The sequence below is a fragment of the Ictalurus furcatus genome, chromosome 4, assembly GCF_023375685.1.
Source record: "Ictalurus furcatus strain D&B chromosome 4, Billie_1.0, whole genome shotgun sequence".
Taxonomy (NCBI): Eukaryota; Metazoa; Chordata; class Actinopteri; order Siluriformes; family Ictaluridae; genus Ictalurus; species Ictalurus furcatus.
This window is the reverse complement of record NC_071258.1, coordinates 33372113-33394448: the sequence shown is the minus strand read 5'-3', so window position 1 is coordinate 33394448 and position 22336 is coordinate 33372113. Positions and strand designations below refer to the sequence as shown.

General features: G+C 42.3%; 1 protein-coding gene across 2 annotated transcripts in view; it reads right to left on the bottom strand.

Moving 5' to 3' along the window:
* The window catches only part of kcnab1a (potassium voltage-gated channel subfamily A regulatory beta subunit 1a), a 98121-nt gene that overhangs the window by 28139 nt on the left and 47646 nt on the right, over positions 1-22336 (bottom strand). For both annotated transcript variants that reach the window (XM_053623694.1, XM_053623696.1), the window contains exons 2-3: positions 9038-9081; positions 1206-1243 (exon numbers count right to left, since the gene is read on the bottom strand). In XM_053623694.1, coding sequence (XP_053479669.1) covers positions 1206-1243; positions 9038-9081 — 82 coding nt within the window. The remainder of the gene's footprint in view (positions 1-1205; positions 1244-9037; positions 9082-22336) is intronic.

The window sequence follows — 22336 nt, the reverse complement described above, 5'->3', positions numbered from 1 at the left end:
TTCCAGTCCAGACTGTCAGTCGTGTCAGCTGATCACACAGAGTGGCACGCCCCCTAGACACGCCCCTAGATCTGCATCAATCTCTACATCCATATCGTGCCATCGGCACTGGTTCAAAAGGCGCATGTCCAATACCTTCATGAACAAGATGGATTATTTACTCCATCGCCTTTTTTTTCTTTCTTCTCCATACGAGTACCGAAGCCTCGAGCATAAAACACTGTCACTTTGTGTACAAACATTCCTGACAGCCATCTCACCTAAAGGGACCACTGAGTCATTCATGTATGTGTGTGTGTGTGTGTGTGTGTGTGTGAGAGAGGAGGGTGGGAGATGATCAGATGATCTGGACGACTATGGTGAGAGACCTTGCCTCAGATGTACCCTGAGGTTCTTGACCTTTGCCCTCTCGGAAATAAAGACAGAGATGGATACAGACAGTGTCTGATGTAAAGCTCTGGAGGTATCTGGACACAGAGATGAGTAACCTACACCGTGAGGCATCGTGTTTGTACTTTCAGGAAAGTTTCTTCATCCCCAGGTGCTTTAATAGCACCAGCTGCTGTTCTATAATGTCTTGAAGTGAGCAGACGGAGAGCACGCCGTAGACTTGCTGCTTTATTCCAGTGCTGCCGTATTTTCTGGACAATAAAGTCTGATTTACGCGTCCTTCCAAAGCGGATCCCGATGGCTGCGAAGACAATTTGAAGAGAAGCGCATCCGAAATGTACTCATAACAATACCTTAGCTTGTACTCGCTGGGGCTTGTACAGTCGAAGCTCCACATAGATATATATTGAACATTTATGTAAGGAGTCTCCAGTGTCAGTGCTCCGATAGAGTCAGAGGTAAAGCTGTAGCGTTCAGTTTTCCCGAAATGTTCATGACGGAGGAGTTTGAGTTAGTCGGTGACATAAGACGCTGCGTTTGTGTCATCTTCTTAACGTCAAGAGAGAAAGATAAGAGAGGGGTACGGCCGTTTATAGCTGCCATAGCGGGAGTGAGAACAGGAACTAGCTCGACGTTCCACAACAATAACTATCAACGGATAAAAGACAAAGTAGGACGTTCTTTAATTATTCGACTTGTACTTGTTGTCAAATTGCTGTGGCGGGATATAAGAGGAGCGAGACGCTTCAGGGCCGTCTGTGACGCTAAAAATAATCGGCAGTCATTGTGAAACCGTTAACAACGTAAAACATTACCTCATCGGAAATCTGACCTCCGAAGGTCACCCAGGTGCCTAAAGAAGAAAGAAAAACAATCATTAATACGTCGTTACTCCTTCGTTTCACAGCAGTCATTCATTCACAAGAACGTTGTCCCTCTGGGGGAACCCGTAAAGGTTCTACGTAGAACTTACTTACAACCCTTAACTAACGTTGGACAAACCCATAAGGAACCCTTGAAGAACTTAAGAGTGTTTCCTAGAACGCATAAGAACCATGTAAATGAAATCCATCTTCAGGCATTTTAGGAAATGATGTATGCTTCCTGTTCCTTAATTAACCGACTAATGGATTTATAGGCGTACGGAGCAGTCAGGAGAGGAGAGGTGCATGCTGGGAAAGTCATAGTTTTTACTATGATAGAGTGCACAGAGTATACTTTTTTTTTTTTTTTTTTTCAGTGTAGTATTAGAATGCAGTGGAAGTGACTCATTTCTCGATTTCACACTTCTGTTTACTTTTTTTTTTTTTTTTTTTCTGGCCCGGAAATGAATCTCCACCCCAGCCCAAGGTGCTCAAAACTTTTCCTTATTGGATGCCGTTTTGAAGCAAAGCAAAGCAATAGAGTTCTCCTTGGGCGGCTGTGGATCAGGTGGTAGAGTGGGGTGTCCACTGATCGTAGGGTCGGCGGTTCGATTCCCGGCGCACGTGACTCCACGTACTGAAGTGTCCTGAACCCCAAGTTGCTCCCGATGGCAAGCTAGCGCCTTGTATGGCAGCTCTGCTACCATTGGTGTGTGTGTGTGTGTGTGAATGAGAACCAGTGTAAAGCGCGTTGTAGAACTGCTAAGGTTAAAAAAGCGCTATATAAGTGCAGACCATTTACCATTCACCTCAAAGGCGGGAGCTGAAACACGCTAAAACGACATACTGCCCCTTTAATATACGTAATACACTGTGTATCTAATATACTGTATCCTCTCACACAGCACACCGAGGATGCCAGAGAATGAAAATATTATATAATAACATTCCTGTCCTTCTAGATGTACAGAGCAACGCATTTATAATTATTGCGCTTCTCAGATACGTCACTGCATTCGCAGAGAAATTTTTGGTGGCACTGATGGGATTTTTAACGCTGAAACATTCGCAGTAGAAACGCCTGGACCGCGGCGAGCATTACGAAGAACACGACCCAACCCGTCAATTAGTCATTTGTTCGAGCGTTAATTCAAATCGATGGGCTTTTTTTTTTTCATTTTCTACCCGGGAAACTGGTGTAAACTGATGACTCAGTGTGGACAAAGTGTGTGTGTGTGTGTGTGTGTGTGTGTGTGTGGCATTAAATCACAATCTTTCCTCCGCTACTTATGCATTTCTCCCCAAGAAACTGTCTATCCCGTTTCATTTCCCATGAATAGTTCCTCTGAGAGCCACGCAATTAAAGGGGTCATGAGGGTCAGCGCTTGCAAAACACACACACACACACACACACCGATCGTCACGTCATCTCGGCTGAACGATACGTCGGCTGCTTTCAGAACAGACAGAAGATGACAGCAGAGACACTCAGCATTTATCTCAGCTCTCCTCTGAGTCCTGTGACGGATGCCAGATGGGAGCAAAGCCGAAGAAACGACTCGACGGCTTTAAATCGGTTGCCAGAGCGCTGAAGTTCACCCTGACTCAGGAGGACTGGATGAGGAACACACTACTGCTCTACCGGGTCAGGATGAGTCGCTCAGCGCGCACTCAAAGCGTTTATTACCATAATCCGCTCTGTGCCTCACTCACCGCTGCTGTAAGGTGGCATGAAGCAGTGGCACTGAGCTCCATCGTCACGCTACAACACTCGAGAACCGCTCGAGTCAGCATAGTCGTTCTTCTCGGCTTCATTGAAACGACGTGGATCGGTATTGCAATCCACAATTTCCCAGGAAAGCATGTGTGATGAAGCTGAAGCATGGTGTGATGAAGCTGAGTCACCGCGACGAAGTTGATTATTTTCCTGTAACGGCACGTCCTGATGTGTTTTTATTCCTCTCTCGCCACACGAGCAATTTTTTATTCGTTAAAGAACGAGGCGTCGTACTTATTATCCATTTATAGTTACAATCAACGCCGTGGAACGTCCCATGAAACAAGTTCGTTCGAAAAAGGCTCACCAGCCTTCATTTATCTCTCTCTCTCTCTCTCACAAAAACGCTGCGTGTCATGTTACAAAGAAAGGGTACAGCTGTAAAACCGAAAGCCCTGACACTGGAGACTCCTTACAGAAAACATTACCATATCAACGATAACGCGTCTTCTAAATCCGTTTACGTGGAGCGTCTGCAGTACAAGAGATCTAAATCATTACTCTAAACAAATCATTTTGCAGATATTATAGAAAACAGCTTTTGACCAATCAGAATGTAGAATTCGGCATCCTCCTCCCCGCCCGCCTCCACACACACACACACACACACACACACACACACACACACCTTTCCTCTTTTCCTTCTCCATTCGGTTCACAGATGAATGCGGATGAAACTGCTGACCGTTCCGACGAAGCACATCGATCTGTTCTCCTTGCTGCTTTTGCGCACTTCTGCGTTCATTCCCGTACAATTACACCGAATGAGCCCGGGCCAGGACACATCGATCCTCATGCAGCATGCAGCAATACACAGTGCACGTTAGCAACCGAACGCGAAGCACCGTAGCCATTACCGTTCACTTTAGGGAGGACGCGCCGTTGCAGTAATAATTCAAGGAGATCGCTAGCATGGATAAAATAGCTGTTTACTTAACCAGCAGTAAGACCATCATAAAGTAAAACTGCACGGTCTCTCTTCCAAATAAATAAATAAATAAATAAATAAATAAATAATGACACAAAATTGTTTTTAAATGCTTTTGAGACTTTTTTTTTTTTTTGAAAAAAAACGTTTTTTTTTTGTTTTTTTAAAAAAAAAGACTCAAAAACAATCTGGTCGATTTAACTTGCTGTTAAGGCTATTCTCGCAGATCGTGAGAAACTTAATCAGGGGCGGAAAAAGGATTATTAGAGGTAAACTTTATACGCCTCCCATGAAAGCGTGACTGATTAGAAAGAAAAGATCAAACTGCGATGAAATTCATTATTGTCACTCATACCGCAGATGAATTGTTTTTATGAATATATTTTCTATAAAAGCAGGTTACTGTACACTGTAATACTGCATGCTTTTGCGTTCTATAATAAGAACATACGCGGGGACTTAAACCGCAGATGCTCCATGGAACAATTTCTGACATTTTCTGACATCTTTAGGATAGAGGAGTTTACACTTTGTAGTCACTTGGTAATGTATCGAGCTGCGTTCTTATTACATTACATTACATTTACGGCGTTTGGCAGACTCCCTTATCCAGAGCGACTTACATTTATCTCATTTATACAGTTGAGGGTTAAGGGCCTTGCTCGAGGGCCCAACATTGGCAGCTTCACAGTCCTGAGGCTTGAACTCCTGATCTTCTGATCAGTAACACAGAGCCTTTAACAACTGAGACACCACTGGCTGGTTATTAACTTCAATAGAGAGACAAAAGAGAGTCTTCCGAAGGGACAACTGCGTATAGTTGCTATAGACATAGTTGATATAGCTGATCCTTTAAATTTTTTTGGATGGTCCACAACATTAATTGTGTGAAAAGCATGACCTGTTATTCTTCACTGAATAAAGTGTGATCAAATGTAATCATGTAATGCAATTTGCTGTGGTGTAAGCAGAATAAAACACTTAAGATGTGGTAACAGTAACTCCGCTTCATCACACTGTCCTATAGATGATTATTTTCCTACAACAATATGACACGGAGTGTTTTATCCTTTAGCATTTAATGTCTTATTAACAGTCAACTTGGTCTTTGTATGAGTCTTTGTATATTGGTCTGCTCCAAAAAGACTTTGTATGAGGAGGGGTGCACAAACATTTGAGTATTAAACAAACTTGTGAATTTATGGAACTATGAAATGCTGTCAAAATGGAGTCCAATTATAATGTCATATGTAAGTGTTTTTTCTCTTAGAGATGAAGCTTTTGAGAGACTTAAAAGCATTACTTACAATGCGAGAGAGAGAGAGAGAGAGAGAGAGAGAGAGAGTGAGAATACGAGACAGAGAGATGGTAAACGATACAGGGGAGATGACAGAGTAATAGAGAAGATGAAAGTGAGAAAGGCAACGGAGGCTAGATTGGCTTATTCTTTCCATCTCTCACCGTTTGTCATCCGTATCAATTGGACACGAAACAGAGATGAGCAGGGAGTTGTTACTGTAGCTGAGGTGTCAATTCGGTCAAAACCCCATCACTTGACTCTCTCCATCCAGCAGGTGCAGTATAAACCACACCACAGAGCAATGAGGAAAAAGATCTCAGCGGGGAGATGTTTCGTCAGTTTGGTGTGCTCTTTAGGGAGGTAAAAACACAGCAATCACACTCGGGATCGAGAGCATCTGAGCTCTGCCTCCAAGAGAACTCTAGTGAGAAAGTGATTTGTCTCACTGCAGGTTCTGAATCATACGTGCTGTGTGTTTCGGATTTTTTGTAGATGTGAGCTGCTAAACTGAGCCACAAGTTAGAAAGTGAGCCAAAGGACGTAGTGCTGCAGACATCCCATGTGTGCTATCGATAAACACTGGGTGTGGTATACCAAATAAACACTAGGGGTGGTATACCAAATAAACACTAGGGGTGGTATACCAATTAAACACTGGGTGTGGTATACCAAATAAACACTGGGTGTGGTATACCAAATAAACACTAGGGGTGGTATACCAAATAAACACTAGGGGTGGTATACCAAATAAACACTGGGTGTGGTATACCAAATAAACACTGGGTGTGGTATACCAAATAAACACTAGGGGTGGTATACCGAATAAACACTGGGTGTGGTATACCGAATAAACACTGGGTGTGGTATACCAAATAAACACTAGGGGTGGTATACCAAATAAACACTGGGTGTGGTATACCGAATAAATACTGGGTGTGGTATACCGAATAAACACTGGGTGTGGTATACCAAATAAACAGTGGGTGTGGTATACCGAATAAACACTAGGGGTGGTATACCGAATAAACACTGGGTGTGGTATACCGAATAAACACTGGGTGTGGTATACCGAATAAACACTGGGTGTGGTATACCAAATAAACAGTGGGTGTGGTATACCAAATAAACACTGGGTGTGGTATACCAAATAAACACTGGGTGTGGTATACCAAATAAACAGTGGGTGTGGTATACCAAATAAACAGTGGGTGTGGTATACCAAATAAACACTAGGGGTGGTATACCAAATAAACACTAGGGGTGGTATACCAAATAAACACTGGGTGTGGTATACCAAATAAACACTAGGGGTGGTATACCAAATAAACACTGGGTGTGGTATACCAAATAAACACTAGGGGTGGTATACCAAATAAACACTGGGTGTGGTATACCAAATAAACACTAGGGGTGGTATACCAAATAAACACTGGGTGTGGTATACCAAATAAACACTGGGTGTGGTATACCAAATAAACACTGGGTGTGGTATACCAAATAAACACTAGGGGTGGTATACCGAATAAACACTGGGTGTGGTATACCGAATAAACACTGGGTGTGGTATACCGAATAAACACTGGGTGTGGTATACCAAATAAACACTGGGTGTGGTATACCAAATAAACACTGGGTGTGGTATACCAAATAAACACTAGGGGTGGTATACCGAATAAACACTGGGTGTGGTATACCGAATAAACACTGGGTGTGGTATACCAAATAAACACTGGGTGTGGTATACCAAATAAACACTAGGGGTGGTATACCAAATAAACACTGGGTGTGGTATACCAAATAAACAGTGGGTGTGGTATACCAAATAAACACTAGGGGTGGTATACCAAATAAACACTGGGTGTGGTATACCAAATAAACACTGGGTGTGGTATACCAAATGTTTTAACATAGTTAGCTAAAATGATAAAAATCTAAAATGTTTTCATCTAGCTTTGTCTGATTAGCTCCCATCTGATCAACGTGGGACAGTATGTCCAATCACACTCCTAGAAACTTTGTGAAGAGATGTCGTGACTCATTTTCCACAGGTGTTTTTTTTTTTCTTTTTGCCAGATGTTTTAGAGTAATCCTTGACTACAAAATACACTATATGACTATATGGTTTGTCAGGTGTCCACAAATTTCTGGCCGTATAATATATCAATTAAATCTTACAGACAGAATAAATGGTCAATATATTAGAAGTGCCATGGTTTCCCACTTTGTGCTGCAGTTCCCATGGCGATGAACGGCATGTGCTTGTGTTTGTTTTGGTTTCTGTTCTAGTCTCAGCTCTACCCCTGTCCTGTAAGTGGTTTGCTGCCTGATTGTGTTCATCTGTTCTGTGTTAGTGGTCTATGTATAGACTGCTGTTTCTACATACAGTATCTACCATACATTTTTGGACTGAGTCTTTCTGAGTTTTTTTTCCTTCTTCCTCCCCCATTTGTTCTGGCTTTTGCCTCTTGCTTGTGTTTTGACTTTGAATATAGATGATCCTTGTCTAACTTTGTCTGTGCTTTAACCCATATCATGATTCTTGGACTTGCCCCAATAAAGCAGGCCGAGTTTCTGCACTTGCCTCCTGCATCTCAGTGCAGACTACGCCCTCAGTGGTTTTACTCGCAGAAATAGCAATGCAGAGTTTGCTGTTTGATTGTGAAGTAAATGGTGCAACCGACTCGACTCTCGCTCAGCTTAACTTTTCGCATTAATTCTCTCTAGAAGACCAGATGTGTCCGCCTGTGTGTGTTTCCCAATTCCCAAACCTTTGGACAAAGACAAAATAAATGCAGTCTGATCCGTAGAAATCCCAGCAGCCTCTCAGGAACAGATCGTACAGCAGAAATCACACAGACTGCACAGGTCAGGGTTTTGCGTGACAGGCGAGTTCACAAATTCTGCTCCGAGCACTATGGCCGACATAAATAAAATCAGCAAAACACACTTTCAGAAAAGAAGACAGCACAAAAGCTGTACCTTGCTGTGCACCAGTACAGGTTCAAGTCTCTAGGCTTTACGCTTCGGTCTGCACGATCAGTTTTATGGCATAATAATAATAATAATAATAACAAAAATGATAATAACAATAATGATAATAATAACAATAATAATAACAACAACAACAACAACAACAATAATAATAATAATAATAATAATAACAAAAATGATAATAACAATAATGATAATAATAATAATAATAATAATAATAATGTTTATAATAATAATAATAATAATAATAATAATGTTTATAATAATAATAATAATGATAATAATGTTTATAATAATAATAATAATAATGTTTATAATAATAATAATAATGATAATAATAATAATGTTTATAATAATAATAATAATAATAATAATAATAATGTCATCTTTATTTATATAACACTTTTTAATTTGAGTCCAGTGAAATAATCCACAGTAAATCAATACATATAAAAGAATTTGACCTCAGCAGCCATTTTGTAAGAGTAGATATCAGAACCCAGTGTGAAGGTTTTGCAGTTCTTGTCTACAGAAAGCTGTAGGATGTTTTTTTTTTCCCCTCTCTGGCAGTGTTAAAGACCGCTCTTGTATCTTTGCAGGCAGATTTACATTGTTTGTACTCTGGAAGCTAAAAAACACCTATTCTAGACTGAATGAGAAATCAGCTCCTGGTCTCGACACCAGGCTACGATATCAACTGCTGCAATTACAAAGCTGCTGATTCACACAGAAATGCTCGAGGCGTTTTCAAAGAGCTTTGATTGATTAAAAAACGATAAGATTCTCACCAAGACCCAGACAGGATACTCGCAATCCAGACTTCCCAAGGTTCCTACACAACAGAGAGAGAGAGAGAGAGAGAGAGAGAATATTATCAGTAAGGCTCAGATTAATCAGCATCAGGCTCATGTACTGAAGCAAAACCTTGACTTCCAAGATATCTAATATTTATAACCTACTGTTACACTACAACAAACCTACTGTTGACAATCCTGTATTTATTGTCAACATCCAATGAGACTTCTAGTCATGTGGACAAATCCTAAACGACACGGAACGAGCCGATAAAATAAAGCTGTACGTATATAGGCATTTAAAAATATACTGTCGATTTGAACCTATTACGCACACACCATCCGATTCAGTACTACTGAACAAAACGTCTACAGCAGTGTTCAGCTGCAGTCCTGCAGAGCAGCGGTCGTCCTGATTGGTCGAAAGTATGATAGCGATGTAACGACGCTAGCACACGCAGGCTCTTTTCGAAATATCCGAAACAATAGCAGACCTTTTATGAAACGTCAAACAATTTGATCGTTAGATAGGAACAGCGGTTAAAGGAATAAAACGCACTACGTAACATCATGTTGTCCGGTTACAGAGAAACTCGTCTGTCTGGAAGTCGTCTGGAAAGTTATAGTGTTACTTCTGACCTTTACAAAGCGCTGGTACTGGAGACTCCTTCTGTGACATGTTAAATAAATAAACATCCCCTCACAGAAACTATTCAACAATTACAAACACCATACGGTGTAAGTTACTATGCAAATTATTATGTATGACACCTTCTGTCACAGAGAATTAAAGCGCACCTATTGTGGATTTGAAACGTGCCTAATTTTGTTTTAAAGGTCTCATACGATAGATTTACGTGCATTTGAGATCGAAAAACACTTTAACGTGCTCATCATTTAAACTGCAGCGTTACCTTTTTTCCCCCCAGTGTCACAAACGACTCGTTCAATGATCCGTTATAAATGATTCGTTCTAAACTCCTCCTTTCAGAGAGCATACTCTGCTCTGATTGGTCAGACGCCCCAGTCTGTCGTGACTGGTCTACCGCTGTCAGCGAGCAGCCGATGAAGACCAGAGGCGGGGTTTTTTGTTACAAACCTACATAGGTCAGTACAGGAAGTAAAATCTGGAATCACTAACGACTCGATTCAGCTGTTCAGAATCGATTCCTTCTTTTGGGAGTCGATAACTCCGTCTGTCGTCCGCTTTGATTTTTGAAACTCTGCAGACTTTTTTATTTCGCAAACAGATACGTATATAACGCACTACATGAACGGGAATATCTGAAAAACCGTCATAGGTGCACTTTAATCAACACCTTCTGACCAATCCGAATCGAGAATTCAACAGCACTGTGGTGTCGCTAACAGTATCCATGAAATGAACCCTTATCTTAACCTTTCTGGTGTTTTTATGTCAGCTTGTATTATGTAAGCTTTCTTTATACTTATTAGTCCTTTCTCCTGAATTCTGAAGTGGAATCAGTAAAACCTCTCCACGCTGAGAAACCCAGTCCTTCTTTAACCCGCGGCAGTTACTGATCATTTCATTTTATTGTACAGTGAACACTTTTTGGTGATATTAAGATGGAGTGAGCAGTAGTGGTTAAACTGGAGCAGGTTCTATAGCAAGCAGATTATTAGAAACTGCTGACTGAGAGGGGGGGGGACGGGTGGAGAGATGCAATAAAGGTGTATTATTTCGGCTATAACCAGCATCAATCAGTTCTTTTCTATTTAAGTCACAGAGAAGAAAAAAAAAAGCGAGTGAGAACGTCCCCGAGAGTCTGCGGATTTCTCAAAGCTGGACGTCGGTGTGCATTTTAACTGGATTTTACCCAGTAAGTTTCGAATTAAAACACTCGGCGTCGTGCTGTTGTGGGAAAATAATCTACGGTCAGGTGGAGTTATGTTTACGTTCATTATTTTCATCAAATGATGTTGAAAAAAAAAAAAGTCTTCTTAGAGAAAACTCAACCATATCAATGACACACGTTTTTTGGGTTTTTTTTTTTTTTTTTTTTTTTAGTGACCGGGGTTTTAAGGTTTCGGGCAGGTTTATCAGACTTGTCGTTTTCATTCGGCAGGATTTGTGGAAAAAAATCCATCCTTTCATGAGAAAGAAATAAAGCAGTGCAGGAAGAAAAGAAGAGATCGAATCAGGAGGAGATAAGGACGAGTAAGGAACAGAATGACACAGCGCTGTAAAATGAAGAAGCGCTGTGTACGTGTGTGTGTGTGTGTGTGTGTGTGTGTGTGTGTGTGTGTGTGTGGAATGATAATGAGAGTGAGACAGATTGGGGTGCAGAGGTTACTCGGTAAATTCCGTTCAGGTACAGCCACACTTGTATGAAGAGTTGTTGAGTTGTCAGATTTAGATTGGCTAAAGCAGTGTTTTAGTGCATTGTATCATATAACAGAAGCATTAAAGGGGCAGTATGTAAGTTTTAGAGCCCTCTGCTGCGAACAAGACTTCCTCTTCTCCCTAACTGACTCCACCCCATTCCTCTGGCGGAACTACCCCTCCTTCTTGAGTTACCTTTTAAGGAAATGAGGGTGGGAGCTGAGCGTGGAGGCAGGGTTAATTTCAGGGCCAGAAAAATATCAACTTAAACTGAAATGAAAAAAGCAGCCAGATGAGTGGTGACAATGGGAGTACAGTGCAATCCTAGAACATTAAAGTACTGCCATGTGTGTGTGTGTGTGTGTGTGTGTGTGTGTGTGTGTAAGACAGCTGGCTAATGACTCCAGAGAGGATTTTGCACAGTAATATTATCTGCTCTGGCTGAGACATTTCACATGTGCTCTGCCAAACAGAAACACAAACGTTTCCTCCAAAGCTTTTCACTGAAGCCTTCACCCCCCCCCCCCCAAAAAACACCCCCTCCCCCCAGGGACATTTACGTTTCATCATTCAGACGGCATTTTTATACAAAATGAGACAGAAGGAAATCGCAGCAGCCGATCGGCGGAGAGTTACAGAGCTTGCAGAGCTTACTCAACAACTCAAAAGTGCCAATCTGTGGGGATTTGAACTCACAGCCTTCTGATGCCTAGCTCAGGTCTTTCACTGTTTGCACGGTTTCTAGAGAGTCCGACATTTAATAACACGACATTTATCACGTTGCGTAAACTGAATAAAAGTAAATAAGCGCACACGCTTGAGTGACTTCGGTGTTGCGTGTCAAGTTTTTTGGACTAGCTTAATGTTTAACAAAGAGGGATTTCATCTCAGATGAAAAGGCCTGCATGTGAGAAATCCTGGAGGTTTTCACTTCGGGGGGCACGCCGTGACAGGAAAACCGCCAGTGCCGTGGTGATGTGATGAAACCGAGTCACTGTTACCACCGTGAAGTCGATTCTTTTCCAATAACAGCACACCCTGAAGCGCTCCATTCCTCGTACACCGCAGCACTTTGCCGACGATGACTATTTATTTATTTATTTATTTATTTATTTATTAAAGAATGACGGCGCCTTGTACTTCATTTTTTCGAACTTTTCTAATTACGTTTAATGTTGTGGAACGTCTGTAAAACAGGTCCGTTTCTGCTCGCACTTACGTTAAAGCAGCAGTTGCTTTCTCCCAATCCTCTCTTTTTTTCCCCTGTTGTCTGTCAATCATTCCTGCATTGATTGTAAACCCTCGGCTGATGACATGGCCGGTAAAAGACACTAATAAACCTGCCACAGTACAGCCTGTATAGATTTGGCTCTGAAGTGACAGAGATATGGGTTTCTTTATACATGTACTCCTCGTTAAAGTCTTTTACAGAGATATGGCTTTGCTACAGCACTCCAGGAATCTACAGATCTCCAACCACTCGCTCGCTTATTTTTCAGCCACTAAAGCAATTTCACCTTTGTATACAATCAGCAGGGGGGAATTTGTCATTGTTTAGCGACGCCACTGCCACGGATTCCTCCTTCACGTCTTTGTTTGTGTTCTTCGCTCCTGTCGTTTGCTTGTTACCTCATGGTGTGCACCTGTTTTGTATTATTTCTTGAGTAAGTTGTCGATTTATTCCCCATCGTGTCTGTAAAGCTTTGTGAACTATCACTATTTGCACTGCCTTTGTTTCCTGTTTTGTTGTTGTTGTCCTTCCGTGCCTCTTTCCACATTTACTGATTAAGGATTATCCTATTTTACTGCATTATGGACTTAGAAGACGATTTTTTAGTAAACCCCAACATGCGTGTTTATGCCTGTCTGTCCTGCACGGTACAGCTACAGACAGATGACAAAGTAAAGAAACAGGTCTAGCACGACGGGCATGGTCTCTTCCAGGATGACTGCACCAAACCCCACCCCCCTCCACCCCCATCCACAGGCTCACTGAATGGTTCGAAGAGGATGCTCTGGCCTTCATATTCGCCAAATCTCGACCCAATTTAACACGTAATTGGATGTGGAAGTGAGGTGTTAGACAGCGCTCTCCACCATCATCGTCATCTGATGGAAAATCTTTCGGTATTACGATGTTCACATTTCCAGAGTTTTGGAGACTTGTACATGACAAATCAAGTCACCTTGTTGTGCCGGGGTGCTCAAGTAGAAGAAGAGTTCTGGACACACTACACCCATCTAACACCGGCTGGCAGATTAGGTTTATTTTAGGTTTATTAAGGTTTATTTTGTCATTTTATTAAATTTACTTTAAAGACGATGTGAAATTTGAACGCGTTTTTCTTTCCAAAAGTAATTCCGCTTTTTTTTTTTTTCTCTGCCACTTCGTAGATCAGTTTCGATTTAAAGCAAACTTACAGCAAACATGAGTCAGACACACTATGAATAACAAGAGTAATCATTAGCGCTTTGCACGTTCATCAGCAGCTACATTCATCATGGCCTGTAATAAAGTTATTAAAAGCAACACATCTATTTATGTAGTGATTTTGCGGTCAGTGTGTGGAGTGTGTGTGTATTATTTCGGTGTAGCAGAGTGTGTGGATCTGGGTGAGTAATGTGGATGGGGTTTCATGTCGAGAAGATTTCCCATGGGCTCGGCTCCAGGTGCGTGAGCGTAGAAACACCTGATCTCTCTTTAAACTGGATTACAGTGTTAATCACTGTGTTTTTTTTTTTTTTTTTTTTTTTTAGGGCATCCATACGTGTACTCATGTGGCGTACGTGGGGAAATTCTGTCGGAAAACCTTCTCATTCAGTCACTCTTGCTCTTCGATTCCCATTTTTTTCCTTCTCACTTGTTCACTCCCTCATCCAGAGAACTGATCCCTTGCCGCTTTTGAAGGTCATTGACACTCTTGGATTTTTTCTGGATTCAAGGCCGTTTGAGCGCCGAGTTCAGTACGATTAGTGAAGTGTGAACGCTGTTACCTACAGTAGCGTGTACCATTTTGCAAATCAACGGTTCTGACGGAATCCTTCGATGTGAAAGCGAACCTGCGTTTATGAGCCCCGCCCCCAAACGAACCCAAAATTGACTTAAATAATTGGCCCAAGTGTGAAAACACCCTTAGTCTTTGGGTCTTTTAAATGGCATTCAGAATTGATCGATTATGATGTCGTGACCTCGGTTTAGTGTCTCGTGGCTTCGTTAAGCTGTGCGCACAAGTAACCGTTATAAAAAGAAATGATACACCGTGCTGGATCAAGTGCTATTTTATAAATAATGCCAAATAATGAGGGTGGAAGGCATTTTGTTCGATGAAATGAAATGCAGTGATTACTGTGCTATGATCATTGCAACTAGGTCGATCCATGCAGCTACGCATTGTTAATATACTGTACAGTACCAGACTCCGATAAGATGTTTACAGCGTTTGTGCTTAACTTTACGACTTGCGAAAACCCAAAGTTCGGGTAGGGAAATCCAAAACATTTTACATTTATGGCATTTGGCAAACGCCCTTATCCAGAGTGACTTACAATGATCTCATTTTCTTTATACAACTGAGCACTTGAGGGTTAAGGGCCTTGCTCGAGGGCCCAGCAATGGCACCTTGGTGGTGCTGGGATTTGAACTCATGACCATCCTAGAGCTACCGCTTCCCAAAACGGCAGTATCAACATCCAATGCAGGCGTGAAAACACGGGCAGACAATACAAACCAGAGTAATCCATGATCAGAGATGCGAACGACAGGCAACCAGGAAGTAACAAGGAAACGCAGGAAACAAAGGCTTCCAACGGCATGTGAACTACACTACGGCGATACTTTGTGAAGAGACGAAGACACAGGAGGGTATTAATAAAGCAACTAATCAGGAACAAATACAAAACAGGTGCACACAATAACGCCACAATAGTGAGATGAACCAATGACAAGACGGGGACAGAGACAAGGCTCAAATCATAACAAAACCCACATGGCTACATAAAAACTAAATATGACAGGAACTACGTCCAAACACAGATTTTATATCCCTCATTTTTTTTCCGGCTTAAAGGCAAGTGCTTGTGTTTAAAGGTTGCGTCATATCAAGACTAAATCTGGCAACCTCGGAGACAGAGTATATATTCGTAATATCTTACTGGCACTTAAAGTAAATCAACTTACGCGTGTGAGTCTAAATACGCGGAAATTTCCCCGTGTAAATATTGACACAATTTTCTGACGTAAGTTGCAGATTCTGAACGCAGCCCATAGTGAAGCTAGAGAAGGAAGGAAAAGAGCAAGGGGGTGAGTGTGTGTGGAATATTTATAACATTTAAGTGATATTGAATGATAATAGGGGTGACAAGGGAAGGGCAGAGATGACATGATGAGTCGGCAGGGATTAGTCTCATTTCTCCTGCTCGCATGTGGACCATCTTTATCACCCTGGTGTTTAAATGAACAAGGCCGATAATGCAAACTGGACATCTGTCCTACTGAGCTGCTTTCAGACTCCTGCTCAGGGGCGTGCTGATAAAAGCAGCTGCAGTAACGACACCATGATGAACTGTTACTCAGAGAGTGTGTTCCAAGCTAGTGAGTCAGTTTTATTAGACAAGTAAGCTTTACTTATGTCCACTTGGCTGTTGCTCTCTTTGACACAGACATTGGGGTTGACATATCACCAGCCTGGGCGTCTGGACAGCAGATAGTATTTCCAGGATATCAGGTTTTTCCCCCACCCCCATTCATCATCCAGAAGGGGAAAAAAAAGCCTCCTATTGCTTTTGCTTCTAAATAAAATATATGATTAAAAATCTAGCACGCCCGAAATGGTTCATATATTTCTTCCTGTAACTGCAGCTCACTAATCGTTCCCGATTCCTGTTGCTTACAAAACTACAGACATGAAGTAAGAAACAGTTGGTGGTTAGTAAAACCTCTTCGGCAGCATGCGTCGCTAGTTAATATGGCAGCTTGGTTAGTTAGGATGGTTAATTAAAACGCCATTTGCATTGGTTAGCATAATGCATTAAAATGGAAGCCCTGGCTAGTTAGTATAGGCTAAAATTGCAACATCGTATGCTAAAAGTCCTGGTTAGTTAGTTAGAGTGGCCTAGGTTAGGTAGAGTTAAGTTAAGATGGCGGCATCAATCATTAAAATGGCGACATGGCTGATTAAAATGTCAGTCTTGTTTAGTTAGGATGGAAGCATGGTTAATTCAACTGGAAGCATGGGTAACAATGGTAGTTTTACTAGTAAGGATGGCAGCATGCTTAATTAACATGGCAGCGTGTCCATTTAATATGTCAGTCTTGATTGTTTCGAATGGCAGCTCGGTTACTTAAAGTGGCAGCACTGGTCAGCATAATGCATTAAAACAGAACCCCTGGTTAGTTAGAATAGCAAAATGGCTACAATGGCAGTATGGTACGTACGTGAAAATGGCAACATGGATGAATGGAAGCATGGCTGTTTAATATGGCAGTCCTGCTTAATTGAAATGGCAGCACGGTTACTTAAAGTGGCAGCACCGGTCAGTGTAATGCATTAAAATGGAAGCCCTGGTTTGTTAGGATAGCGAAATGGCTGGAATGGCAGCATGGTATGCTAGACTGGCAACATGGCTGATTAAAATGTCAGTCTTGTTTAGTTAGGAAGGAAGCATGATTAATTCAGCTGGAAGCACGGGTAATTACTGCGGCAGTTTTGGCAGTTAGGATGGCAGCATGCGCAATTCAAATGTCACGCTTGGTTCATTAGGATGGCAGCATGAGTAATTAAAATGGCAGCATGGCTATTTAATATTGCAGTCTTGCTTAATTAAAAATGGCAGCAGGGTTACTTAAAGTGGCAGCACTGGTCAACTAGAACGGCAGCATAAGGCATTAAAAAGGAAGCCCTGGTTAGTTTGAATAGTGAAATGGCTAGAATGGCAGCGTGGTATGTTCAAATGGCAGCCTTGCTTAGATAAACAAGTGTAAACCTTGTTTAGAACAGCAGCACGGTGAGTTCAGCACGAATAACAGCATGCTGAGGTAAATTGGCAGCATTTTTTAAATTATTATTTAACTACAATATTTATTTCATTTGTATTTATTTTACGCTAATACCCTAGCACGAAACCTGCTACAAACTAGCATATTTTGTTGTTCAGCACTTTCTGTCTTCTTTAGAAAAAAGAGTCAAACATCTGTTCATGTACAAAATCCCTCCGCCAGACCTTTTCAGCATGAGCCTTCAAGAGAGTGCAGCTTTTATCAGACAAAATGGATTTTTACACATGACAGCTTTCTGGCTCTGCAGTTCGCTAGGCTAATTGAAAACTCGGCTCAGTTTTTTGTCAGGCTGTCGGTGTTTCTGTATTAAAATGCTAAAAAAAAAAAAAAAAAAAAAAGAAAAAGAAATCATGCCCTTGAACCTGAAGTGATGTGAAATGTAGAAAATCTGAAAATGAGGTGAAAATGTTTGACAGCTAAACAAGCGCTTGCAGCACAGTGCGTATATATATAAACACGCTGACAAACCCGAATCGATCACTTTTTATGACATTTGTCACAGGGAATGTTAATTTAGGACATATACGAGTGCTTTTACCTATCAAAAAAATGACCTCGATTACATATGGTGTGTGTGGGAGGAAATATTTCGATTCAATAAATGTGTTAGCATGAGCACTGACAAAATGAGTGATGTGTGTGTGTGTGTGTGTGTGTGTCACTCTACAGTCTCATGGATTCATTCAGCACATTTTATTTGGCTAAAGCAGGAAAAAAAAAAACAAAAACAAAACAACCCCTCAGTCCAAACAGAAACAGATCAATCGTCACATGAATGACTCGCAGCCGGTGTTCCTCCCTACAGAGCAGGTGCGAAAGAGAAGCCGTCATCCACAGGCCCTCAAAGGACCATTAAACCCATACCAAATCATTTTTAATAATGCTCTGCTGGGGGGGGGGGGGGGCAGTCCAGAAGGAAAGCTTGAATCCTGAATGGGGAGCGTTCAGGAGAGCGGCCCCCTGTAGAGCGCGAGCGTTACGGATCGGGCTGGATTTGACTCGAAATAGCAACGCTGCTGCTGGATCTGCAGAACAGAGCCTACGGGATTGAACAGAGCGTTAAGCTAGGTTTGGTTTTCCTTTAAGTCTGATTTTAGTGTCGCAGATTAAAATCCGCACATCACCGTCTGAAGCAAAATCTTTGGAAACGATTGGAGTAATTCTGACGTGGCAACCAGCAGCTGATTGAGTGCCATCGTGGCCAAAGACAAACATGAGAAAGTTCCGGCAGCGTCAGAAATTTCTGATTAGAAGAGTGCAGCGATGACGGGTCACCGGTAACAGGACGGCATAAGATGATAAATGGTCTGCGCTTATATAGCACTTTTTTAACCTTAGCGGTTCTACAAAGCGCTTTACACTGTGTCTCATTCACACATACACACACTAATGGCACCAATGGCTTGCCATACAAGGCGCTAGCTTGCCATCGGGAGCAACTTGGGGTGCAGTGTCTTGCCCAAGGACGTGTGGAGTCATGTGGTGTCATTTGGTGTCATGTGGCGTCATGTGGCGTCATGTGGAGCCATGTGGTGTCATGTGGTGTCATGTGGTGTCATGTGGTCATGTGGAGTCATGTGGCATCATGTGGAGTCATGGAGTCATGTGGAGTCATGTGGAGTGGGGATCGAACCTCCAACCCAAGTGGACAACCCGCTGTACCACCTGAGCCACAGTCGCCCGAGATGACACAACACTCAAGGGAAAGCTACAACTATGGCAGTGGCGATGGTGAGATGTAAATGAACACTTTAACGGGCAAAAAAAAACCCTTTATGTCCTCAAGCTCGATCTGAAGGATGTTTTCCACACAATCACGCTGATTAACGATGTAAGCAGAACATAGTCCTTTTCATTAAATGCAGATATGTTCTTAGAGGATCGTCATCTTTTAGAAATCTGACATGTACGACACATTATCGCTCACCCGGTTAAGGTTTTCATTGAGATCAGACACACACACTGTCAAACCAGTCCTATTTATTTATTTATTTTCAGCCAAGCTGCATTCGCGCCATGTCAGAATTCCCGTAATTACCAGACGACATCCCGGACGTTCTACTCAGGGCTTTTCACATCCTCGGACTCTGAATCACGCGACGTTAGACATTAGACGCTTATCCAACTCTGTGCTAGCTACATTACACTGTATCGTATATGTCTTTTGTTTATTTTTAGATTAATCTTGCATTACTAAGGCGTTAAAAGTAGTCATTTATACGGATTAGTACACAGAAATATTACCAGATAACCACTCGGCTCGATTTTACTGCCGAAGCCGGCGCCGTTCCGAGCGTTTCCGCGTGACATTGCAGCGTCTCGGAAAATTCCTAGTTTTCCCGTCGTAACAAAGAGATCTACAAGGACGTGAGCGCTTTTTACAAGTCGTAATTACAGCATGCCGTGAACGCAGCTTTTGTACTAACAGTAGACAACGATTTTGGTAGCAGATAATCACGCCCTCAAAAGACGGTTTGAATACTTGAATCGTCCTGAGTGTACAGATTCTAAATCCACAAAGTTGCATACTGCCGCTTTAAAACGGTTGAGTAAGGCTGCTTTCAAATAGAGTATGTTCAGTGTTTAGTGTGCTTGACTGGAAGCCTAGTTCTGGGGTCAAGAGCGCATGAGCGAGGTGGTCTTGTTCGGCTTCTGAGTGAACTCTAGTGAGGAAGCGATTCGACTCTGAATCGATTCGCCTACAAGAAGCGATTCAGAAACGCCGTTGGTGTCGTGTTGCGGCGTTTTTCTATAGACGTGCTGCTGAACTGAGCCACGAGTTACACACCGAAATGCCATTTGTTCTGGAGATCTGGAGGACTTTAGACGAGACACACAACATGTATCAAGCTAGTTATTTATATAATTATCGAATCGTTTTCTCTGTGATCTTTTGCGATCTCTACATGCACTTGGTAAAGGTTTTTCTATTTTGCTGTATGTCTAACCAATGACTGAGAGTTTTCCGCCATACACACCGCTCAAATATCATTTAGTGAAGTGCAATGAGGATCCAAACCGATTTGACTCGGATTCGGACTCAGCAAACGGACTCGTACTGCAGGATTCACCTGGTTTCCCCCTCACACACACACACACACACGCTGTCTCCTTCCCCTCATATCTCTACACACCGAGTTTGAAGAGGCCACACTTTAGTTCGAAAAATACACCTGGCAGCATCAGAGGGAGAGAGTGGGTGTTTGCAGAGGCGTGTGAAATAAAAACACACCCTCGCCCGTCCATGCACTCTCTCGCTGCTGGATTTCAGCGCCAAGGCAACACCGTGCGTGGGCTCTGCAGTCATGAAGATCACTGCGGAAACATTCCTCAAAACACAGATGTCGCTGGCGCTGAGCCGGAGTGAACGGAGAGAGAAGGATGCATCAGAAACAGGTTCACACGCGTCGACTCGAGTGGATGCGGATGAGGGAGAGTGTGTACGTAAAGATACAACACCGATTTCAGGAAAATAATCAACAACGGGTCGGTGTGATAAAGCGTTGTCACGGTTACGTCCCTAAAGCTGATTATTTTCCTGTAACAACACATCGTGAAGTTTTTATTCATGTCCCTCTTACGCAACACAAATGCAATTTCTATTCATTAAAGAACGGCACATCATTTTTTAAATTTTTATCCATTTATAGTTACATTTAATGCTGTTAACGTATATAGTAGCTATAAACAGACTTTCCTTCACCAGGTTCTCTTTTCTTATATCCATAAACGCGTAACAAGTAATACATGTTGTTCCTTATTAAACAATATAAATTTCATCTCTGGCAGCTTGCAGTGGTGTAAGAGAAATAAAACACTCCAGGAGGCGCTGTTACAGGGAAAATATACAACTCTGGTCTGTTGACGGTGACCCCAGAACTGTGACCTCCTTAAATATGGATCTCCTGTTTAGTCTGTACGTTACTGGTGCTGCTCTGCCTTGTTTTCATCTCTGGGGTTACACTGAGTGTGCATGATTTAGCTTTTTCTTCTCTTCCATCTCTCCCTCACTCCTTTCCCTTCTATTCCCTCTGTTCTCTCTCTCCTCTCGATCTCCACTCTCTTCTCTCCCTTCTTTCTCTCCTCTCTCTTCCATCTCCTCTCTCTTCTTTCTCTCCTCTCTCTTCTCTCTCTTCTTTCTCTCCTCTCTCTTCGATCTCCTCTCTCTTCTCTCTCACTTCTTTCTCTCCTCTCTCTTTGATCTCCTCTCTCTTCTCTCTCTTCTTTCTCTCCTCTCTCTTGTCTCTCTCTCCTCTCTCTCTTCTATCTCCTCTCTCTTGACTCTCTCTCCTCTCTCTCTCTCCTCTCTCTCTTCTCTCTCTTCTATCTCCTCTCTCTTGACTCTCTCTCCTCTCTCTCTCTCCTCTTTCTCTCCTCTCTCTTCGATCTCCTCTCTCTTCTCTCTCACTTCTTTCTCTCCTCTCTCTTTGATCTCCTCTCTCTTCTCTCTCTTCTTTCTCTCCTCTCTCTTGTCTCTCTCTCCTCTCTCTCTTCTATCTCCTCTCTCTTGACTCTCTCTCCTCTCTCTCTCCTCTTTTCTCTCTCCTCTCTCTTCCATCTCCTCTCTCTTGTCTCTCTCCTCTCTCTTCTCTCTCTTCTATCTCCTCTCTCTCTTCTCTCTCTCTCCTCTGTCTTCTCTCTCTCCTCTCTCCTCTTGTCTCTCCTCTCTCTTGTCTCTCTCCTCTCTCTCTCTTCTCTCTTCTATCTCCTCTCTCTCTTCTCTCTCTCTCCTCTGTCTTCTCTCTCTCCTCTCTCTCCTCTCTCTCCTCTTGTCTCTCCTCTCTCTTGTCTCTCTCTCCTCTCTCTTCTATCTCCTCTCTCTCTTCTCTCTCTCTCCTCTCTCTTCTCTCTCTCCTCTCTCCTCTTCTCTCTCCTCTCTCTCTCCTCTCTCCTC